Genomic DNA, 21,723 nt, shown 5'->3' with positions numbered 1-21,723 from the left:
TGTTTTGTACGTGGATGTTCAGTTTTCCCAGCACCATTTATTAAAAAGATGATTCTTTAGTTATTGCATCTTCTTGATGGCCTTGTCAAAAATTAATTGAACATACATACTTGGGTTATTTCTGGGCTCTCTGTAGTATTCCTTTTGTCTGTGTGTCTGGCTTTATGCCAGTATCATACTGTTTTGGTTACTGTAACTTTAAAATGTAATTTAAAATCAAGAAGTGTGATACCTCTAATTTTGTTTTACTTTGTCAAGATGATTTTGGTTATTCAGGGTCTTTTTTGATTCCCTGCAAATTTTAGAATTATTTTTCTCTATTTTTGTGAAAAATGCCATTGGAATATTAATAGGATTCCACTGAATCTGTATGTTGCTTTAGGTAGCATGGACATTTTAACAATATTATTTCTTCCAATCCATGAAAATGGGATATCTTACTACTTAATTCTGTCATCTTAAGTTTCTTTAATTCGTGTTTTATAGTTTTCAGATCTTTCACTTCCTTGGTTATATTTATTTCTAGGCATTTTATTCTTTTTAGAGGAGTGGTGGCTGGGAAAGTGGGAGCACATAAATAAGATCGTTTTCTTGGTTTCTTTTTCAGCTAGATCATTATTTTTGTGAAGAAATGCATCTGATTTTTGTATGGTGATTTTGTAAGGTGTATCCTACTTTACCGAATTTGTTCTTTTTCATTTGTTTGTGTTTTGTTGTTTTACTTTTTGGGGCATTTTAAGGGATTTTTTTTAACATACAGGATTATGTCATCTGTAAACAGGAATAATTTTATTGTCCTCTCTTAAGTGAAATTATTTTTTAATGTTGCTTGCCTTTGTTTTGAAATCATTGTGATTCATTTTTCTGTTACCAAAGCTGTATGTGTTTACTGTAGAAAACTTAAAAATTATAGAAATGTGGAAGGAAAACTCGTTAGACTTACCCTGAAGATGCAGGCAATCTATTTTTTATTTTATTTCAGTGTTTATTTAATACAAACTTTTTTTCCAGAATCTGATCATATAACTTGTTTGAGTTTATATTCTGCCTTTTTTTCTTAATGCTGTAACAAATCATTTTTCATATTATTTCATATTCATCATTAATATATTTTAAATGACTATATTATGGCTATGACAGATATACTAGGATTTCTTAATTTTTCTTTGGTCAAATACTGGGTTTGTTTCTAGTATTTTCCTGTTTTATTGTAATAAACATCTTTGTGTGTATGTACTTAGATGCCCAGTAAACATTTATGGATTATGAATGAATGAATTAATGAATGAAGCCTTCTTAGGATTTAGGGTTATTCCTCCAGAGTATGATTACTGTGTGAAAGGGTATAAACGAAAATAAGACAAAACATCTTGTATAGTTTGATAAATGGCTTTCCGAAATCATTTTGGGGAATACACACAGAAATGCAAAGGTTGCATTCAGAGGATTTCGTAGCTTCTGCAGAAGGATGTAACACTACTATTTCAAAAATACGTTCTTTAATAACTAGGTAATTAATTACTTTGGATTTTAGGAGACCAGTAAAAATCCCAGATATTTTTGTAATATTATAGTGCTCTCTCTTTTAAACTTTTGTATTACATTAGTGTACAAATTAAACAAGCTTTTGTTATATGTGTTTTATTTTATTATAGAACATGTAGAAGCAATCTGATCAAATATTTAAGCAGTTAGAGAAAATAGAAATAATTCTTATTTGTTAGATAATTGCCAAGATATATTGAAAACAAAATCTGTTTCTTTGGAATCAAATTTATTTAAATATTTTTAAGATTTTGTGACTCTAGTTTTCCGATTCTTAGTTTGTTTTGTATCCTTTTTCATTGTGATCAATTTCTCAGTGAAATTATCTTTCAAGGTTTTATGTTTTCTAAATAAGAGCAAATACAGAAATGTTTTCCCTCTAGTTAATGTATTTTTTTTTTTTTTTTTGGTTTTGTGGTCAACATGACTTTTTAAAAGACAGTATTATGTAGTCAAGTATATTGATACAAATCATATGTATATAACTCCTGCATAACGTAAAGCAGACCTCCTCCATGTTTGTGGGTGGGTGTGTCTGATTTTTTTTTTTCATATTTCAGGCTGTCAAATAGAAAGTCTGCATTTATCCATAATGACACTTTATAAGCTAACAAAAACATTGTTTCAGATGCTACTTAACTTTGATGAGTGAAAATGCACAATATTAATACACCATTAGAGGTTGGTATTTATGTGGAGAAAATGACAGTAGAGACTTGGAGGAGAAAATCTCTGTTAAAAATACTCCAAACATTTTGGGCAATTCAGAATTAAAATATCATTGTTTTTACTAAAATTCCTTTTTAAAAAATTTGTGGGATTCCACAGTAAGGAAGCAAATACTATCTTCACTCGTCTTTTCGAACTTCTGAATACTGTAGGCTTAGAAATACAGAGGCAGTTGATAGTTGTAGAATTTTAAAAACAGAGTATGTTTAGAAGAACTTTTAAATTTAATTTGATGTATTTTCATGTATTAGAAATGACAATAACGTAAATGAATTGACATAAATATTTTGACATAAAAGTATTAACAATGAATTAGACATCTGGACAAGTAAAATGCTAAATTCAATAAAGCAAATATTTATGCAGTAACTTTTTAGAAATCAGTTCATGCAATATTTTTAAACATTTACTGCATGTGAGTTGCTAGGCAACGTATTCGTGATATAGGCAGGTTTTATTTTCTATCATGGAGTTTATGGGCTAGCAGGAAATAAACATGTTAAGCCAGTAAATATGAGTTTGATGACTAATACAAAGGAGGAAGTAAATGGAAACCAATAGCAAGGAATTAGAAACTGACAGGCAGAGGAGTTTTCAGATGGAGGAAAAAGCATGTGAAAGAGGACAGAGGTTTATCTTTTGAGCATTTCAAATATTAAGGTACCTGAAATATCCAGGTGGAGATTGTTAGGTTTGTAGCCTAAGACAGGGGAGAAAATTGTAGACTAGACCTTGAGGTTTGGAAATCATTGAGATTATAATGAGAATGGAAGAAAATCACTTAGAAGATATAGAACTCCATGAATGCTAACATTTAAACGGCAAGTAGAATTGGAGGAGCTTATGACAGTGATTGGAAGGGAACAGCCAAACACCAAAGGAAGAGAGCATTTGTTATGGGTGAATCATGTCACATGTTTCTACTAAGTAAAGTTAGAGGGAAGTAGGGGCAGAGAAAGAAGATAATTCTCACAGCCATGAAGTAGGTGCTAGTATTTTCCTGTTAAGTAGATCAAGAAACCAAAACTCAGTGATTAAGCATCTTTCTTTAAATTGGATACTAGAAAGTGGTGGTGCCATAATTTGAACCCAGGTCTGTCTGACTCCATAGCCTGAGCTTATAATCACTATATAGTGTTAAAAAATGAATTTAGTGACATGGAGATCATTGGTGATCACTTTGTTGGACAGGAGAAAATATTTCAAGATGAAGGGCAGTATTGAATGCTATTTGAGAGGTCAGAAAAGAGAAGAACAGACATGTGACTGTTGGATTTCGTAAAGTGGACTTCTCCAGTGACCCAGACAGTAATGATTTCAATAAAAATCGAGAGGAGGAGAAGGAAACCTGATTGAGATAAACTGAGTAAAGAATATGAAGTGAGAAAGTGGAAACAATGATACAGGTAACTCTTTCAAAAAGTAGGGAAATAGGACAGTTGATGTAGGGGAATGTGGATTCAGTAACTGGAAAGATTAGAGGAAGTTTGTAGGCAGATGCTACAGATCCATGGGGGAAGAAAATGATGCAGAATGGAGAGGGATATATTAATACACCTATTGAGAAAGTGAGATGTGAGATTTAGAGCATCTCTTAATGGAAAAGTTGGATTGACTGGAGTGGGAACATTTCATTTGTCTTCAGTAGAGAAAGCAGAGTATGGGTCAAGGTAGGTGGTTTTGATGGTGGAAAGATAAAGTTATAATGGTGTGATTGCTTCTGTTTTCTCAATGCTGCAGTCATGAGGTTGGGAGAATGGGGCAGTCCTAGTAGTTTTGAAGACAGAGAACAAAGTATGAAATAGTTAATCTTGGGTGTCAGACAAATGAACAAACTAGGTATTTTAGGGTATTTTACTGTTACTACACAGTGCTGATTGCCCAATTGTGATATGTGATCATGAATTTGAGATAAGAACTGTTGGCAGGTTGTGTATTTTTCTTCATCTGTTTTTAATTGCTCAGGTGCACATGTGGAGTAGGTGGATGACTGGGTTTAATCACAGTTTTATCTTTGTCAGGTGTTTCCAGTGAAAGGGGATAAGAAAAAGAGGTGTGCCTATGTCTACAAAAGAGTAAATTTTAGTAACTGACCCTGGAACCTAAATTGGGCCAGGTGGAAAGTGAGGATATTGGTTATGTGTGTTTGGGGGCAGGGTGGTGAGTGATGGAGAGGGAGAAGCTATCTAGAAATATAGCTGGAACCTAGCCATAGTCCCTGATATGGTTAGGCTTTGTGTCCCCGCCCAGATCTCATCTTGAATTATAATCCTCACAATCCCCGTAATCCCCATATGTCAAGGGAAAGACCAGGTGGAGGCACCTGAATCATGGGGGTGGTTCCCCCATGCTGTTCTTGTGATAGTGAGTGAGTTCTTAGGAGATCTGATAGTTTTATAAGGGGCTCTTCCTCGCTTTGTTTGGCACTTCTCCTTCCTGCCATCTTGAGAAGAAGGTGCCTTGCTTCCCCTTCTCCTTCTGTCATGATTGTAAGTTTCCTGAGGCCTCCCAGCCATGCTGAACTGTGAGTCAGTTCGTTCCTTTATAAATTACCCAGTCTTGGACAGTTCTTAAAAGCAGTATGGAAATGGACTAATACAGCTTCCCTAGAGGTTTGTAAAGGAGACTCACATATATGCATTATTTTCCAGGATCACTCAGGGACTTTTAATTTGAATGTTCAGATCTTTGTGGCTTGATCAGGTGTACAGTTTATCCTTTAAGACAAAGAAGTGGATACCTGTAAAACTTGAAATCTGATCTCTTTTGAACCTTTACCCTGCATCAGCTTGGAAACTGAAGTGGTCTAATTATATGAAGATTTATTCTGTATCCTAGGAGTTCCCAATGTGTGTCCAGTGGCTACTCCTTGATCTCTTGCTTCCTTGGTTGATAATATACCCAGCATCCGCTGGAAATAGTGGAGTATTAATTTCATGTGAAAATTTTATATGTTGTTTGAATTACTAGCTTTCAAACATGAGTGGTGATTTTCTGAATTGCTCTTCTGAATCTAGTGTTCTGATTTTGAGGGTATTATTATAAATTTTGCCTTCAAGACAAGGTAAAGATGTCTAGATTAAGTTTTCTTATGAATAAATTGCATTATTGAATATTGAATCTAGTCCCAATTATTTTGGCAATAAAAGGAGTTGACAAACACTCTTTTTTCCTGGCATAGTTTAAATAAGATTTTAAGCATGTTTACAGTGTTAGTTACTGTGTGAATACTTAAATATGTCTTTAATGGATTGTGAAGATTATAGTTTTTTCAGATTTTTTTCTTTCCTTTATATGATAATTGTTTAAAGGAAGTTAAACTTACATGAAGAGGAAGAATAATTGTAACTATATATTTCTCAGAATAAATTGTTGGACACTTTTGGCTGTTTTATGGTGTTGGGAAAAGGAAGATTCTTCTATTAAGTTTTTATCTAAAATCTTCTCTTTATTTTTGTTTTTCACAGTTTCTCAGCTGTCCTTAATACTTTTGATCCAAAACTGCAAACTTTCGGAAATGTCATGTCCATATTTAAAAAAACTGAAGTGCTTTAAGGATTTAATCAGATCCTCAAGTCTTACATCACTGGACTTATTTGGAAATGTGGCTATCCTAAGATGCCTACTGATTATGAGTCTGGTTTGTGTGTTTTCTTTTTGGGTATTTAGCATCAACTCAGCACCATCAGTTCTGTGTTTTTGGTCTATATCTGGATATATTTGAGGATCAGCTGAAGACAGCTGTTCAGTTAGTGTACAGGGAACAGTCAGTTGTAGTTATTTTATCATATGTTGGAAAATGATATTCATAAGGCAGTGGAAATATACCATAACTAGGGCCATAGATGAACAAAGGAATAGAAACAGGGTTGATGAAGCAGTGTTGTCTTTTATCTCACCGATTATCCCACCCTTTACTACCAGCACAAAAAAGAGGCAGGCAGGATTAATATAATCTTTTACAAACTCTTGTAACTTACTTGTTTCATAAATGTTTGATTCTTAAGTATAATCAATGAAGTAGCAAATTATACAAAATTTTAAAAAATATATCATATTTTAAGCTTTTAAAAACCGGTTGACTATTTGGAATTTATATAAATTTTGCATACAGTCAGTAACTGTGCTATTATGACATCAGTGAAACTTTATATTTGTTGTGATTGTTGTCTATTGTTAACTAAAACAGGTATTTCACATATTATATACTGGTTGAAGATGAAATGTAATAGTAAATGAGTATGTAGAAAGAAATTCTTGTTTATAAATTTCATGTTTAAAGAATCTTGATTTTCTCTTTTAAAAAATTCTTTTATACTTTTCTAAAATTATACAAGTAATTTACACTGAGGGAAAATCAGAAAATGTAAGAAAATTCACCTACAATTCTACCTAGAGGTAATCACTTTGAGTGACATATTTAATTAGCATATATCTTTCCAAATCTGTCCATTGTAAGTTTTCTTTCCTCATAAAGCATTATATTGTAAACAACATCTTTTATTGTCAGTAAATGAGCTTCTACTCAGCAACATCATTTTAAATGACTACATAGGATTCTGTTGTTTGTATGTTCCATTTCTTCTTTCTTTTTTTGGTAAATATAATTTATTTCTTCAAATAGTTTTTCAGTAGTACATTTTCCTTTAAAGCCATATTTAAAATACTAGATTCTAACATGTTGACTAAAGTGATGGAATTAGATTTTAGAAATGCTATTCATTTAAATCCTGTTGGAATTCGAGTAATTGCCAAAATATTTGATTTTTATTGCTGGGAGACTTCCTTTTTCAGGGATTAATATGTTGAGACATATAGTTCAGAATGTCTTAAAACTGTGTGGGTGTTTATTAATTTATGAGGTTCCCAAACCATGAGATTTTGCTCCTTCCCTTTCCTCCTTTCTTTATCTTTCCCCTCTTGGTTTCTTCTTTATAACAGAGTAGATACGAAGTTTCTTTCAGACGTAAAGAAGTTCCACCCCATCCATTATAAAGGTGTAATTTTACCCATATTTAATGTGCTGCCTCTTCGTTGGTAAGAGCAGTACAATAAATATCCCAGCATAATACCTTCATTGTTCTCAACAGTAAAATGACGAGAATTGTCCAGGTACAACTTTATTTATGGAATGAGCAAAGGGTTGTGGAATTTTTAGCCAAAAGGGATTTTATATGTGTTTGTCAATATTTTTTTTTCTGCCAATGAATTCTTAATATGACACTAAAAGCATGAGCAACAAAAGAGAAAAGATAAATTGGACTTCATTTAAATCGAAATCTTTTGTATATCAAATGATGTTGTCAAGAAACTGGAAGGACAACCTGGAGAATGGGAGAAAACATTTTTAAATTACATAAATCATATTACGGGATTTGTATTTAGAGTAAATAAAGAACTATTACAACTCAACAGCAAACACACACACACACAAAACCCCAATTTTCTTTATTTATTTTATTTATTAATATTTTTTGAGAAGAGTTGCTCTGTCACTGGAGTGCAGTGGCACGGTCATAGCTCACTGCAGCCTCAGTCTTCTAGACTCAAGTGACCCTCCTGCCTCAGTAGAGCTGGGACTACAGGCACCTGTCACCAGGCCTGACTAATTACAAAAATTGTTTTTGGTAAAGACGGAATCTCACTTCGTTGTCCAGGCCGGTCTTGAACTTCTGGGCTCAAGCTATCTTCCCACCTAGGCCTCTCTAAGTGCCAGGATTACAGGTGGTCACTAAGTGCCAGCTACTGTGTCTGGCCAGCAACGTAATTTTTAAAATAGCAAAAAGACTTGAATAGACATTTCTCCAAAGAAGATATACAGTTGGCCAATAACTGTGAAAAGATGGTCAACCTCATTAGTCATTAGGGCAATGAAAATCAGAATCATAACGATATTTCATACTCACTAGCGTGGCTATAATTTTTTTCAAATAAGGAAAATAAGTGTTGGTAAGGATGTTGAGAAATTGAGACCGTCTTAATTGCTGGTGGGAACATAAAATGTTGCAGCTCCTGTGGAAAACAGTTTGGTGGTTCCTCCAAAATTTAAACGTAGAATTACCATGGGCTCTGCAATTCCACTCCTAGGTATATACCCAAAAGAATTAAAAACAAAGGCTCAAACATGAACATGTACACAAATATTTATAGCAGAACTATTCATAGCTAAAAGATGGAAATAACCCTATGTCAATCCATTTGTGCTACTGTAACAACATACCTGAGACTAGGTAATTTATAAGGAACAGAAATTTATCTCTTACAGTACTGGAGGCTGAAAATTTCAAGATGTAGGGACTGGCATTCACTGTCTGGTGAGGGTCTTCTTGCTGTGTCTCTAAATAATAGAAGAGAAGAGAGAACAAGCACACTCATTCCTTTGAGCTTTTTTAAGTGCCTTAATCCCTTCCATGAGTGTTTTGTCTTCATAACTTAATCACCCCTTGAAGGTCCCACCTTTTAACAGTTATGTTGGTGATTATGTTTCAAAATACAGATTTTAAGGAATACATTCAGATCATAGCAAACCCAAGTGTCTATCAGTGAATGAATGGATAAACAAAGTGTGTTGTATACATAGAATGGGATATTACTGAGCTATAAAAAGGATTGATGTACTGATATGTGTTATAATGTGGATGAATCTTGAAAAGCCAGACACAGAAGGTCACTTATTATATGAATTTATTTATATGAAAAATCCAGGTTAGGCAAATCCATAGAAATTTATAATTGCAGCCTCTGGGAGAAGAAAAGAATGGAGAGCTGACCTTAATGGGTATGAGTTTCTTCTTGGTGTGGTAAAAGTGTTCTGGAATTAGATAGCATTGTGGTTGTATTGGAAGCTACTAAATTGTACACTTTAAAATGATTAAAATGGTACATTTTATAAAGACACACACTCTCTTAGAAATAAATCAACCCTTTAAGTTTACTGATGAGAAAATTCAGTCCCAGTGAGGTTAAATGATGTGTAAGTTGATTATTGGCACAGCTAGATGAGAACTTAATCTGATACAATAGAGGGAACATTAGACTTGAAGTGAGAAGGCTGAATTTAAATTCTGAGACTATGGGAAATTTTCTGTGGCATATTCTCCAGTTTGAAAATATGTAGGTAATACTTGTCTCCTAGGATTATTGATAGAGTTAAATAAAATAATGTTTGTGAAATGCCTATTATAATGGTTCTCACATAGTGACTAATGTTAATGTTAGTTGAATTTGAATTTGGAGTGCTGTAGTTTATTATATTAGGAACATGAGTTATTCTGGTAAATAATTTTTACGAATATATTATCTTGGAGAATTGTTAAATACTGGCCTGGTGGCTCGTACAATAATTTGCTCTTTGAAAAAAACTATGCAGTAGTACAGTAATCTGCTTTGTAACCTGACTAATAGAATTGAGACTGAGTTGTCTGTAGCCATCATTTTAAACAAATCACTGTTCCTTTTCTCTTTAGTAGAAATGAGTCTCAAATGAATATGGAGGAAGAATACCACTTCCATAATTACTAATATTCTATTGTAGATTACTTGAACTCCTTCCCTGTGGGATTTTTTTTTTTTTTTTCACAGTGACCTTTCATAGAGTGTGAGCTGTGAAAGAAGAAATCCACAGGGGTAGTATGGCAATGTGCCAACTATAAATGTAGATCAAAAATTTTGCTCTATATCATTATCCTTAATTGTAATACTTTGTATTTACTTAGTAGCTTTCAGCTATAGGACTCAAAAGTCTACAAATAACCTCAAAACACTCCATTAGGCCGGGCGCGGTGGCTCAAGCCTGTAATCCCAGCACTTTGGGAGGCCGAGGCGGGTGGATCACGAGGTCAAGAGATCGAGACCAACCTGGTCAACATGGTGAAACCCCGTCTCTACTAAAAACACAAAAAATTAGCTGGGCATGGTGGCGCATGCCTGTAATCTCAGCTACTCAGGAGGCTGAGGCAGGAGAATTGCCTGAACCCAGGAGGCGGAGGTTGTGGTGAGCCAAGATCGCGCCATTGCACTCCAGCCTGGGTAACAAGAGCAAAACTCCGTCTCAAAAAAAAAAAAAAAAAAAGAAAACACTCCATTGAGGCAGGCATAAAGTAATCATTATTTTTGGTTAAAAGAGGAAGTGAATGGTAGTATTATTTAATTGTCAATTTTGGAATAAAAGAAAAAATAATCTTTTAAAAGTATGCTGCTAGTTACAGCATGGTCTTTTTTTTTAAATTAGAAACCAGAAGTTTTTCTCCTTCATGTTAATGATGGTCCAATTTTCAGCCCCATTTTAATTACGTTATTTTCACTACTATTTGACTGATTATATTATGCGTGGACCTCATTTGATACTAAAGTACAAGAAAATATGAAAATTATAAGCATGCACCTTAAGTAGTTTCATTAACCTATTTAAATTTGTGAAATTTTTTTTTTTTTTTTGCTATAAACAGATGAGCACAACAATTTATAGATAGCTTTGTGAGTATTTTGTTTGCAGCTATACAGAAGTTGCATAATAGCTACCCACTCAGGTATTTTAGATTGGCATGGTAGTGACTGTTTAATAATACTGCTGCCACATAATAGCATATTTGTGCATCTTTTCGATGGTACACATAAATGACCTTTATGAATAAAATAGTGCTACCTATCCTATATATTTTGGCTATATGTTTCCTAAAAGCAGTAATCTTTGGAGATGGACAGCTCTTATATAGGCTAAGATATAGGATAAGTTTAAAAAGACAAATTAAAATGGAGTCTAATTAATAGTTATTCCTGAAAAAAGTAAGCCTTTCTCATGAGGACATTTTCTATCGAAAAGCAAGTGTGGGTCAGGGCTCATTTGGAGGCTGAGGGGATATCTAGTTTCTTCATAATATTATATAAAGTTTGCAAGTGGCTGAGCTATTTCATTCTTTCTCCTGCAACCTGGATGGAGCTGATCAAAGCTGAGGGTCTTGGTAGCTACAGAGCACACGGTAATCACTCCCGATACCTGATACTACCATATGCAAATGATCAAGACAATAGTGATAATAGAATTTATTGATCAATTAATATGTGCCAGGTATTGTTCTGTGGGCTTTTATATTTTTTTTCTCATTGGAACTTTGAAATTATTAACCAATGAGTTACTTTTATTGGCTCAGAAGGCTGAAAATAATTTGCAGCTTAATAAAGTAGCCACTTTGCTTCCATAATAATTGCTTTGCCACCTGTTTAAGTGTGATCCGTGGCGTCTCTGCTAAACCCTATTCTCATAATCTCTATCTTGCTCTTAAATATTTTTTGATAGCCATGAAGCTCTCCTCAGAGTAGGTGATTTATTTCCATTTGCCAAATGTGAAGACTGAGAGAATGACCTTGATAAAGGGTTGAGTTGAGAATTTTTCCTGTTTTTTTTTTTTTTTTTTTTTTCCCAGTGGGGCTTTCTGGGTGATGGAGCACTTACCGTACTAGAGAATCAGATAATTTTGGGGCATAAAATAGAATCCGTAACTGGATTTTATTCAGAGTTTAGTTATTCAACCACAATACAAGTAGACCAGAAGTCAGCTGAGATACTGATTGACTTCATATGCCCTTGGGGCAGCCAGTGTCTGAGGAGACCTGAGTTCCCAGCCACCTAACCTCAAGCTGCATTGTTACTTATCTGCTTTGTAGAGTGTAAACATATCATTTACTGTCAGTGCCAGAATGTAAGTTAGACTTGGGAAGCATGATTTTACTGAGAAATGGAAAGAAAACGAAATTTTAAAGTATTTTGTTACTTTTCTTTTGAATCTAGTTTTCTCTTCCATTGTCTGATTACTGATCAGATATAGAAAATGTTCATATTCAATTTATAACTTGAAATTTGTACTGGGTAGTTTATTGTTAGTGATCTCAAAAGTTTCTAGCGGTGAGTTGCATCATTTCCTGAGCAATGCAATATGTGGCCACCAGTCAGTTGTGTTAGTTGACAGAAGACAAGCATGAACTGCTTTCTGAGAGTGCTGTTCACCTGGGTGCTTTTCATTTTTGATATTCCTGTTGAGGAATTTTGGTTTACTAGTAGTTTCAGGTAATCTTTGGAGCTCTGATATAAAAATTCTTTCAGATAGTTTAGGTAAGACTTAGTTTATAATTGATTGATACGCATTAAGTGATTTGTGTAGCAAATTGGCCCAAAGCTATATACAAAGGCCATCTTTATTCATCACACATGGTTTTCCATAATCTTCATCTCTGGCAGCCTTGACCACAAAACTTTTCTTTTCTTTTTGCATAGAAACTTTAAAAGAAATGATAGTATTTTTTTAAATAAACAATAGGATGTCATTTTATGGAGGGTTGGAATTTTGGGTTTCACTTTAGTGTGAAAGATGATCATCTCAGAGACAAGGCTGTTCTTGAGAGGGCGAGGGAGTTCCTTAGGAAAGTACCACACTGGATCCCAGTATAACTTTAATTAAATGCATGACAGCTGTGTTATTTTTCTTTCGCAGTTTTGTTGGAACTATTGCTATTTCTTTACTTAAGCATTCAGAACACGTGTACGTATCTTTTAACATTGGTACCTTTAGCACACATGAGATCCTGGAAACACACGAGACCTTGACATGCACTGACTGAGGAAACAGGAGATATACCTTTTCTATCTCACATGCACTCTGGGGCTTACACTTTTTCAGGGGAATTGTGGACTTAATTGTCTGCATTATTCAGTTATTCTATTTCTTGTTGCAAAGTTTATAGTTGAATTAATACAAGTGAATCATAGTTAAATTCACATAAATATCAAGTTTCTGTTAACTGATAGTTTGGGTGGTTTGTGTTTTTTCCTTCTTACGTTTTACTTATATATGCTATCAGAATCTACAGATTCTCTCTCCTTTCTTTCAATTTAAAAACAGTACTATTTTCATTAAGAAAGTCTCTGGTCTATTTCTATTTTCTATTGATTTATAGCATCAGAGCCTGTAAGGAGAAAGAAAAGATTCTTAACTATATATTCTATATGTGCTAAATATATTTTTGTAAAAATTTGTCGATAAACAGACATCCTGTGTATTCTGGTGAGAAAAGGAGAGGACAGTATAGATGACAGGTGCTAATATTTAAATTGACAAAGGCAGGAATGTGACTATATTAGTTTAATGTGTGCCTAATTTGGAGCATTCCAACATGGTTATTTTTTCCCCTTCAGATATATTGATTGTGATTTTATTGCTTTCAGCCAAATTATTTTAATTAGATTTGCATCCAGATATGACTGTCTCCCACAGTTTCTACTCTTGTAGGATTTACTTACACTTCTTTAGACAATAGGGGTTTACCTTTATATTAGTAGCATTATCTATTTAATTTTTCTTCATTTTAAACCATTAAATTTAATACATCATATTTATTAATGTAAGAAGAAATTATAGAAGTCAATTATCTTAACAAATTGAGGTACTCCAATTTTTGAGAAATACAAGTTTATTATATTTAAAAAGGTCTGGCTGAGGATTACTATTTGTGGTTTCCTTTTTCTTCATGTTAATAATAGTAATCCCCCCGCCCTCCTCTTTCTCTCTCTTCCTCCCTCCTCTCTTCCTCCCTCCTCTCTCTCCCTTTCTTCTCTCTCCCTTCTCTCCTTCCTTTCTTCTCTCACTCCTCCCTTCTCTTACTCTCCGTTCCTTTAACTGTCTCCCCCAGGCTGAGGTGCAGTGATGTGATCATAGCTAACTGCAGCCTTGATCTCCTGGGCTCAAGCAATCCTCTGGCCTCAGCCTCACTAAGTGCTGGGATTATAGGAATGGACCACCATGCCTAGCCAGCAAATGTTTTAAAATTTTCATTTTAAATTATATTTTCTCAAGTTTTTCTAGTTAATCCTTAGTGTGAAAGTCTCCTATTCCTGAAAGACTAATTCATTTCTGTCTTTGTAGTTGTGCCTTTCATTAATCTGATGGGTTTGAGGATCCACATCTAAAGCTTTAAGAATTATATAAAGACCTTTGTAAATGAAGTGTCATTTGCCTTGCAAACAGTTGTTTTTTTCCTGAGTTCAGACTAATTTATTGACAATTTTGTTGCGCTTGATAAGTAACAGGTGTTAACATCTTTTGCAGTTGTCACAGGGACTAGAGGGTCTAGGTCAGCATGTTCATAAATGAAGTCCAGGAAATTTTATTTCTCCTGTGGCTAATCATTTACATTTGACATGAATCTGTCGTCTGTGCCTATAGTCCCTCTGCTTTTACCTTTGTCTTCTATAGTGTGTTCTTCTCATAATAGTCATACTTTTAAAATATAATTCAGATTATTTATTTGCTCTGTGTATTTTACAGGCTTTCCTTGTAACTCAAAGTAAAACCCAAAGCCCTTAGGGTGGCCTGTAAGACCTATGTGATCTAAACTCATGCTGCCTTATTTGATTGCACCTGTGACCGTTCCCCTGCAGCCCCTCCACTCTGTTATAACTATAGAAGTTGCCTTGTTTTTCCTGACACTCCAAAATGCTCTTGCCTCATGGCCTTTGCACTTTTCATTTCTTCTTCTAGAATGCTTCTTCCCTACGTATCCACATGGAATGCTGTTAGGTCTCTACTCAAGTATCAGAGAGTGCTGATACTTGACCATCATGTTAATAATAATAATCAATAATAATAAAACAGACCCTCTGTTAGGTCTCTACTCAAGTATCAGAGAGAGGCCATCCCTGACCATACATTACAAATAATTGCAGTGTCTTTCCCGTCACTCTTGATCCAAGTTCTGAGCTTGGGGCTGAGCAGATAAAAAGGATATTAAGGTTCCTGCTCTGGACAGACTTAGTGATGTGAGAGAAAAAGGCTTGTATGCAATGCAGTTAATTGGGAAATACGTTAAGCACCTAAAACAATGTCTGAAATGCTAGATGCTTATACATGATAATGAACTGTGGAGGTTTATTCCAAGTACAGGGTGAGTGCACAGATGCATGGGGTTGTTATTGTCTAGATCCACAGGGAGAATACTCCACAGAGGAAAATAAATTTGAATTAGACCCTAAAAAGTAAGTGAAAAAAGGAATGCATGGTCTGGGTAAAAGGAAGAGTATACACAATGACTAAATTTATTAAGATTGAAATCTAAATGTATTGCCTGGAAAAAATGCTTAATTCGCCTCTCTAGTGGCTTTTAAAAAAACAGAAAGCATGTCATTTACAGTATCAATAGATTGTTTCAATAACATTGTATTATGACTTTAAAAGGAGTCAATGCCAAAAGCAACACTGTTCATTTTAATTTTTAAACTCTTTGAACAGTTCATATAACTGTACCATGTAAAGATTAGTCAGTATACTCTGCTATGTAAAGTATAGTAAATCAATCAGGGTACTATTCACTGTACCATGTAAAGTGTAATATATAAATCAGGATACTATTTCACACCTAAAAGAAAGAATTTGCCAAATATGTTCACCCGAATGTTATTTCCTAACTATGAACTTTATTTCCAAGTGATCATTCAGAAACTTTAAGTTTTTAGTGAGTCTACTTCATTCTTAAGATATCTGAGGACAATTCAGGATGGAATAGTTATGGACCAGGAATTGGAGGTAGTAAAGTATCTAATGTGATGTTGATATGCGAGATGCTTATAAATGGTAGTGGATTATAGAGGTCCATTTCAAGTGCAGTGAGATAGCAAACAAGAGGTTGTTTTCTGCTATTTGCTTCCTTAGCTAGACCCTTGAACCTGTTTTCCACCTGACAAGTAAAGGAGAGACTAGGAAGAGATATGGGAAAGACTGTAATAAGTATTTAGATATACATGTTTCAGAATTGTTACAACTTTTGCTGCAGGTTAACGTTTTGAGGAATTATGAGTTTTTTTAAAATATAAATTTACTCTGAAAATTTAGCTCAAATTCATTTGTTAATGAATTTTTTCTGGCATTTGGCAATGAACTACATCTAATTTATTTTGACCCTCTCATAGTAACATAGCATGCTAATATCAGATGCTGTATTAGAACATGATGAAGACAAAATCCTTGCTCTTTTTAATTAAACGTGGTAGATAAAGCTAGAAAGACAGGAACACAACTGAAGATGGATGCATCTCTTAGGTACAAGGTAATGGATCTATATTCGTTTAACAACTGTTTTGATTGTATCAGATCTAAAGGTTTTATTTGAAGAAAAAGCCTAAGGAAGCACTGTTATCTGTGAAAGTACAAAGTAATACCTGTATTGAAAATGAACAATCTGCTGATACCAGAAACTTCCTTATTTTTAAAGCCTCTGTAATTTTCTTGGTCATCGGAACCTTGGCATATAAAAATTTCAGGAAACCCATGGGTTTAGTTAAGGTAACATATATTCTCATCACCTTTGTAATGAAATTAGGAAGCAGATGTAGAACGTTTCAGGTTCTGTGTTCTGTCTCTCTCTTGCAGGAAGCAGTGTGATTCAGTACAGCTGTTCTCATTTGCCAGTTGGAGAACCTGTGCTATTCTGTGTTGAAAATATTAGTATAAGGCTTTTTTTTCCCCCCAGAAGGTTTGTTTCTTATTTTCAGGTATTTTTTTATGTTAGTATCATTTTGTTTTTTAAAATTAATACTGTTGGTAAAGAGTAGGGCTTTGAAAAAATATATCACTTCTTGGGAAATAAAATATTGATGGCCCCATGAAGTCTGCCAGTTGGCTGGTTTTTGGTATATGTGTATGTGCATGTGTATCTGTATTGTACTGGTCTATAAAATCTAAATGTCTGGAAGCTACTGATTAGAAAGATCAAAGGCTTTGGATTCAGCACACCTGGTTTAAATTCTTCCTCTGCTGTGTTCTTATCTTTGTCATCTTTAAAATTGGGATGTGAATACTTATCTCCTAGGGTTGTGGGAAGAATTGACTGAGATAACGTATATATAATAGTGTAGTGCCAGGTGCATAATAAAAGCTGACTAAATGTATTTCTTACAATAAATTTTACAATAAATTCTTACTGAAAAAATTTTTTTCTTACAAGTGATTGGGGATAGAATCTCAGGTGCAGTTATAAGTACAGTTGACCCTTGGACAATGCCAGGGCTAGGGACACCAGCCCCCTGTGCAGTAAAATATCAGCATATGACTTTTGACTCCCCAAGACCTTAACTAATAATAGCCTACTGTTTACCAGAAGCCTTACCAATAACCAGTAGTCAGGTAATACATATTTTATGTATTTTATATATATATATTAGCAATAAAGTAAGTTAAAGAAAAATGTTATAAAGAAAATCATAAGGAAGAAAAAATATATTATCTCTTCATAAAGGGGAAGTAGAAGCAGATCATCATGAATATCTTCATCCTTATCATCTTCATGTTGAATAGGAGGAGGAAGAGAAAGGGTTGGTCTTGCCATCTCAGGGATGGCGGAGGCAGAATAGATAGAGGAGGTAAGGTAGGCAGGAGAGCAGGTATAGTTCATATAACTTTTATGGAAGAAAAGTAATGTATAGGTGGACCCCTGCAGTGCAACCTATGTTCTGTGGGCTTTTAAATCATCTTTTAAACATACTTTGCTAGTTACAGCATGATCTTTTTAAAAATGAGAAACCAGAAGTCTTTCTCCCTCATGTTAATGATGGTCCAATTTTCATCCCCATTTTGATTTTTTTTTTCTGCTACTTTTTGACTGATTGTAATAGCTGTTGACCTCATTTGATTCTGAAGTATACAAAAATATGAAGATTATAGGTATGTACCTTAAGTAGTTTCATTGACCTATTTAAATTTATGAATTTTTTTGCTATAAACAGATAAGTACAATAATTTATTGATAGCTTTGTGAGTGGGTATTTTGTTTCCAGTACCCAGAAGTTGCATAATAGTTACCATTCAGGTATTTTAGATTGGCATGGCAGTGACTATTTAATAATAAGGCTAGCCGGGCGCGGTGGCTCAAGCCTGTAATCCCAGCACTTTGGGAGGCTGAGGCGGGTGGATCACAAGGTCGAAAGATCGAGACCAACCTGGTCAACATGGTGAAACCCCGTCTCTACTAAAAATACAAAAAATTAGCTGGGCATGGTGGCACGTGCCTATAATCCCAGCTACTCAGGAGGCTGAGGCAGGAGAATTGCCTGAACCCAGGAGGCGGAGGTTGCGGTGAGCCGAGATCACGCCATTGCACTCCAGCCTGGGTAACAAGAGTGAAACTCCGTCTCAAAAAAAAAAAAAAATAATAAGGCTGCTACTACATAATAGCACATATAGATAAGTGATGTATCTATATATGTACATATGTAGATAGATATCGCATATATATAGTGTGTGATGTTTGTAAAATTTCAATTAGACATGGGTTATAATCTGTAGTAACTATTGTCTCTATCCTTAGCTACCAAGATACCAGGATAGGTTATGATCTGACCCAGTAGGTTTTGGTAAATTTATTTGCTCTAAGAAAGAGTGTATGTATTGGGCATGCACAGTAGCCAAGTCCCTGCTGAGCTGAGTGGATTATGTACATTTATCATTCCCTGTAATTGAACTTGCCAATTTAGAACTCATTTGGTTGAAAACATTAAATTGTAGATTAATATTATAATGAGCAACAAAAATGTAACTTTGCTGTCCAATGGAACAGTTTATATGCTGTTTGGTCAATTTTGTGAGATTAAGATGAGAAATCTCAGTGTTTTAGAGAGATGGTGGTAAATGTGTCCATCAGTGTTTGATGATTGCATAGAACACCTTTTAGTGTCTACTTCAGACTAGCTGTTTTGGAACTATTTTAGATACAGCACTCTTAAAAATTTTTCAGATATTCAGAGTCCTAATATATATCTGACAAAAATGGAGCAACTCTTGTTGGGTGAATGGGAGTGAGGGAGCCAGGCATTGTTCAGAATTTGTTCTGCTTATACTCCTCTCTGTTTCTAGAAACCTCTCTGCCACCTGTGGGGCTCCTTACCACTTCTTTAGAGGTTCAAATAAGAAGAGTCTTGACTTAGACCTAAGCTAAAGGAAATAATTATTTTACTGGAGTGAGTAATTTTTAGATAATTTAGCATTAGATATATACAAATACTTTTAATATCAAAAGGTAAAATATATTTCTTAGTGTCTACTAGCGGGATCTTAGATTTTTAAAAGCATCTTTGTAATTAAAAAAATATTTATTGGCCTTTTCTTCTTGAAAAGGTCTTATAATTTTAAAAAAAGATAAGCCAGGGCCAGGCGTGGTAGCTCACGCCTATAATTCCAGCACTTTGAGAGGCCGAGGCAGGCAGATAACCTCAGATCAGGAGTTTGAGACCAGCCTGGCTAACATGGTGAAACCCCATCTCTACTAAAAAAATAATAATAATAATACAAAAAATTAGCGACGCATGGTGGTGGGAGCTTGTAATCCCAGCTACTTGGGAGGCTGAGGCAGGAAATTGCTTGAACCCAGGAGGTGGTGGTTACAAGGAGCCAAGACAACCTGGACAATAATAGCAAAACTGTCTCAAAAAAAAAAAAAAAAAAAAAAAAAAAAAAACAGAAAAAGAAGATGAACCCTCCTATCCAGCCAAACTAAGCTTCATAAGTGAAGGAAAAATAAAATCCTTCGTGAACAAGCAAGCACTCAGAGATTTCATCACCACCAAACCTGCTCTACAAGAACTCCTGAAAGAGGCTCTACACATATAAAGGAACAACCAGTACCAGCCACTCCAAAAACACACCAAATGGTAAAAAAGCATCAACACAATCAAGAATCTGCATCAACTAACCAACAAAACAGCCAGGTAGCATCAAAATGACAGCATCAAATTCACACATAACAATACTATCCCTAAATGTCAATGGACTAAATGCCCCAACCAAAAGACACAGACTGGCAAATTGGATAAAAAGCCAAAACCCATCAGTGTGATGTATCCAGGAAACCCATCTTACATGCAAGGATACACAAAGGCTCAAAATAAAGGGATGGAGGAAGATCTACCAAGCAAATGGAGAGCAAAAAAAGGCAGGAGTTGCCATTCTCATCTCTGATAAAATAGACTTTAAAGCAACAAAGATCAAAAGAGACAAAGAAGGACATTACATAATGGTAAAAGGATCACTGCAACAAGAAGAGCTAACGATCCTAATATATATACGCACCCAATACAGGAGCACCCAGATACATAAGGCAAGTTCTTAATGACTTACAAAGAGACTTAGACTCCCACACAATAATAGTGGGAGACTTTAACACCCCATTGTCAATATTAGACAGATCAACCAGACAGAAAATCAACAAGGATATCCAGGACCTGAATACAGACCTGGAACAAGCAAACCTAATAGACATTTACAGAACTCTCCACCCCAAATCCACAGAATATACATTCTTCTCAGCACCACATCACACCTACTCTAAAATTGACCACATAATTGGCAATAAATCACTCCTCAGCAAATGCAAAAGAACAGAAATCATAACAAACAGTCTCTCAGACCACAGTGCAATCGAGTTAGAACTCAGAATGCAGAAACTAACTCAGAACCGCACAGCTTCATGGAAACTGAACAACTTGCTCTTGAATGTTGACTGGATAAACAATGAAATGAAGGCAGAAATAAAGATGTTCTTCGAAACCAATGAGAACCAAGACACAACATACCAGAATCTCTGGGACACATTTAAAGCAGTCTCCAGAGGAAAATATATAGCAATGAGTGCCCACATGAGAAGAAAGGAGAGATCTAAAATTGACACCCTATCATCAAAATTGAAAGAGCTAGAGGAGCAAGATCAAAAAAACTCAAAACCTAGCAGAAGACAGGAAATAACTAAGATCAGAGCAGAACTGAAGGAAATAGAGACACAAAAAACTCTTCAAAAAATCAATAAATCCAGGAGCTGGTTTTTTGAAAAGATCAACAAAATAGACAGACCACTAGCCAGATTAATAAAAAAGAAAAGAGAGAATAACCAAATTGATGCAATAAAAAACGATAAAGGGGATATCACCACAGATTCCACAGAAATCCAAACCATCATCAGAGATTATTACAAACAACTCTATGCACATAAACTAGTAAACCTGGAAGAAATGGATAAATTCCTGGACACCTGCAACCTCCCAAGCCTAAACCTGGAAGAAGCCGAAACCCTGAATAGACCAATAACATGGTCTGAAGTCGAGGCAGCAATAAAGAGCCTACCACCCAAAAAAAGCCCAGGTCCAGATGGGTTCACAGCTGAATTCTACCAGACATACAAGGAGGAGCTGATGCCATTCCTTCTGAAACTATTCCAGACAATCCAAAAAGAGGGAATCCTTCCCAAATCATTTTACGAGACAAACATCATACTGATACCAAAACCCGGCAGAGACTCAACAAGAAAAGAAAATTTCAGGCCAATATCCATGATGAACATAGATGCAAAAATCTTCAATAAAATACTGGCAAACCGATTGCAACAGCATATCAAAAGCTCATCCACCATGATCAAGTAGGA

At 34.9% G+C, this 21,723-nt stretch overlaps 1 protein-coding gene across 3 annotated transcripts in view; it reads left to right on the top strand.

The window, feature by feature from the left end:
- Positions 1 to 21,723, top strand: part of COMMD10 (COMM domain containing 10) — a 194,657-nt gene that overhangs the window by 58,018 nt on the left and 114,916 nt on the right. The window contains exon 6 of one of the 3 annotated variants that reach the window (XM_010339622.3): positions 5,742 to 19,802. The exons of the other annotated variants lie outside the window; for them this stretch is intronic. Coding sequence (XP_010337924.3) covers positions 5,742 to 5,759 — 18 coding nt within the window. The 3' untranslated portion in view covers positions 5,760 to 19,802. Of the gene's footprint in view, positions 1 to 5,741; positions 19,803 to 21,723 lie in introns of those variants that run through there. 3 annotated transcript variants of the gene reach the window in all.

The sequence above is a fragment of the Saimiri boliviensis genome, chromosome 1, assembly GCF_048565385.1.
Source record: "Saimiri boliviensis isolate mSaiBol1 chromosome 1, mSaiBol1.pri, whole genome shotgun sequence".
NCBI classification, from domain to species: domain Eukaryota; kingdom Metazoa; phylum Chordata; class Mammalia; order Primates; family Cebidae; genus Saimiri; species Saimiri boliviensis.
Note: the sequence above shows the minus strand (reverse complement) of the source record. Positions and strands in the feature narration are given on the sequence as shown.